Source organism: Coregonus lavaretus (genome assembly GCF_964263955.1).
Source record: "Coregonus lavaretus genome assembly, chromosome: 6".
NCBI lineage: Eukaryota > Metazoa > Chordata > Actinopteri > Salmoniformes > Salmonidae > Coregonus > Coregonus lavaretus.
The window spans coordinates 13361452-13364720 of NC_139993.1; the positions used below are offsets into that span (position 1 = coordinate 13361452).

General features: G+C 52.4%; 1 protein-coding gene across 1 annotated transcript; it reads left to right on the plus strand.

The window, feature by feature from the left end:
- Positions 1-1081: 1081 nt before the first annotated feature.
- LOC311130386 (histone H3.2-like) lies at positions 1082-2722 on the plus strand (the record flags this gene model as incomplete). The annotated part of the gene is made up of 2 exons (XM_084163110.1): positions 1082-1105; positions 2372-2722. 2 exons carry the CDS (start codon positions 1082-1084, stop codon positions 2720-2722), a joined length of 375 nt encoding a protein of 124 aa, XP_084019236.1.
- Positions 2723-3269: the final 547 nt, after the last annotated feature.

Below are 3269 nucleotides of genomic sequence, written 5' to 3' on the forward strand. Positions count from 1 at the left end.
TGCCTGGCCATCAATGGTGACCTGAGCAGAGCAGTGTTACGTCCTAACCCGGCATTTGTGCCGAAGGTTATTAAGAGTTCATATAGGTCACAGACCGTGGAGCTGTGGGCTTTTTCTCCTCCTCCTCATAGAGAGAGGAGTGAGGAGAAGCTCCATCGCCTGTGCCCGCTACGCGCTTTGGCGTGTTACGTCGAGCGCACAGCAGCGATTAGGTCATCGCCTCAGTTGTTTGTGTGTCACGGTGCGGCTGCACTAGGTAGACCACTTTCAAAACAGAGGCTGTCTCACTGGCTTTGTGAAGGCATTGAGACAGCTTATGAGGTAGCAGGGCGGCAATTGCCTGAGGGTATCAGAGCTCACTCCACTCGTGGAGTAGCGGCTTCTACTGCCCTTTTTAGAGGAACAGGAGTAGAGGATATCTGTAGAGCAGCATCCTGGTCGACGCCGTCTCCATTTATCCGTTTCTATCTCTTAGATATGTCTTCTAATTCTCTGGCTCGATCTGTACTCAGCGTGGCTGAAGGGAGATCTTGAGCAAGAAAGAGAGGAGAAGCAGGACTGTGGACACAGGTTTCCATCAGGTCCGCTTTGGTTAGGAAAACGTGTTTCTGACATATGTGTTTTCTAACTCTTTGGCTCGGTCTGCACTCAGCATAGCTGAAGGGAGATCTGGAGCTAGGAAGAGAGGGAAAAGCAGGACTATGGACTGGGTTTCCATCAGGTCCGCTTTGGATAAGAAAACATATTTTGTGGCATGAATCCTGACTGACAGGGTCAGTACAGTAGAGGCATGCGTTGATTAACAGAGTATGAGGTCATCTATCTGCTTGTTCAGTTAGTATGACTCATGTTTTTGTTCCTGCCCACTAATCTCTGGGATTCCATTGAGTGAGTGAGGCGGTCTACCGCGTTCATAATGTAGAGTGACACTTGATGTCATTCCATTAGTGGTCGGTAGTGTTTTCACAGGATATTGAGGCACATCTATCTGCTAGTACAGATTAGTATGGCTTCTATTCTGGTGATCTGCCCACTAGTCATTGGCATTGCCATTGGACTAGGTGGGGCGGGTCTTTTAACCATGGCGCGGTATATTGTGACGCCCGTAGGGGTTTTTAGTTGCAGTACTGCGGGACTCGGTTGCAGCCATTGCTAGGCTTGACTTTCTTGTTTCGATGGGAAGTGTTAGGCTCGGCAGGGAGTACATTTTGGAGCGCTACGCTCCGCCTTAAACCATTAGGAGCAGAGCTCCCCTATGGGGCGGAGCTCCACGATATAGAACGATTAGTTACCGGAGTGTAACTCCAGTTCTATGAGTGGAGCGGAGCCCCATAGGACTTAAGGCCCTGCCGACCCTCTCTAGTCTCGCTGAAGAAAAATATCTCGGGAGACTGATTGAGGGGAGGCACCCCCTCTTATAGGGACACCTGTACTCCTATTGGCTGTAGGTGTGTGCATAATTTTGTCTCAGGCTGCTGCTGCCTTAGGGCAGAGGGTAAACCATTAGGAGCAGAGCTCCCCTATGGGGCTCCGCTCCACTCATAGAACTGGAGTTACACTCCGGTAACTAATCGATTTCATGTCGGACATTTTGGCGCTCACGCGAAATGACACAAAGTAACAAAGTCGGAGGGACACAAAGTAGCCTCTCACTCGCTGCCTGTGGGTGGGAACCGGCTTAGGGCTGTCTGTCTGTCTGTCCCTCGCTCCAATTGGATAAGGCCACAACGGCCCGGTGGCCAATCGTTGCCTCTTGTGGCGAGGTATAAGTACGGCTCTCGAAGTGGCGAGCGGCTCATTCAGACTTTCTGTGACTTTCTCAAGCTACCAATATGAGCGGAAGAGGCAAAACCGGAGGCAAGGCCAGGGCGAAGGCAAAGACCCGTTCATCCCGTGCCGGGCTCCAGTTCCCCGTGGGCCGTGTGCACAGGCTGCTGCGCAAAGGCAACTACGCCGAGCGTGTGGGCGCTGGCGCACCAGTCTACCTGGCCGCCGTGCTCGAGTACCTGACTGCTGAGATCCTGGAGTTGGCCAGCAACGCTGCCCGTGACAACAAGAAGACTCGTATCATCCCCCGTCACCTGCAGCGGCGTCCTATTGCGCGTAAAGGGCCGGCGGCGTCCTATTGCGCACCGGGAGTTTGAATTTTGGAGAGGCCGGGTCTCCCGTCCAATGGCCAACGGAGGAGGCCTGCGCAACGGGCCAATCGGGGTGGTGGGGAGATGCTGTCCAATCAGCAGGCGCCACTGCCGGCTTTATAAACTTCACATAGGCATTTCGAGGCTATACTCCCGACTGTCAGAGAAGCGCCATGGCCAGAACCAAGCAAACCGCTCGCAAATCCACCGGTGGCAAAGCCCCCAGGAAGCAGCTCGCCACTAAGGCTGCCCTCAAGAGTGCCCCGGCCACCGGCGGTGTGAAGAAGCCTCACCGTTACAGGCCCGGCACCGTGGCTCTGAGAGAGATCCGTCGTTACCAGAAGTCCACTGAGCTGCTCATCCGCAAGCTGCCCTTCCAGCGCCTGGTGCGAGAAATCGCCCAGGACTTCAAGACCGACCTGCGCTTCCAGAGCTCCGCTGTGATGGCCCTGCAGGAGGCTAGCGAGGCTTACCTGGTCGGCCTGTTCGAGGACACCAACCTGTGCGCCATCCACGCCAAGCGGGTGACCATCATGCCCAAGGACATCCAGCTGGCCCGCCGTATTCGCGGAGAGCGCGCATAAATGAGGATGACCTGAACTCCAAAATCCCCCAAAGGCTCTTTTAAGAGCCACCTCCATATTTCCATCAAAAAGGCACAATTGTTCCATGTATACACGCACCTCTACATTACCCACCATGTATGTTGTTCACTAACACGTCTAAAAGCTACGTATTGTACCTTTTCGTTGCCTGAAGTCTAGCTTCAATGTGTGTGTGTATATATATACACAACCATATATACAACCGTCTGGCATCATCCACTTACTTTGGACTATAGTAGCACAGTAAAATGCTTTACAAAGGAGGGGGAAAAGAAACGAGTGATAATATAGGCCGAATAGTTACAAGAATTGTGTTCAGATGAATAATTGACACTATTAGTTGTGTGTCATTAGTTGCCTTGAATGCAGTCCAGAAGAAACATTGCATGCCAACTTCCTTTGAAAGTCCCATGTTGCAGTGCTGCTGAGAGACTCATGCAGAGGCCCAAACTTTACAGTGGAGCACGGAGGCCATATTGTGGTTAAATGTGGGTACTGCACCTCATGGTCATTTGCTCTTTAGGCC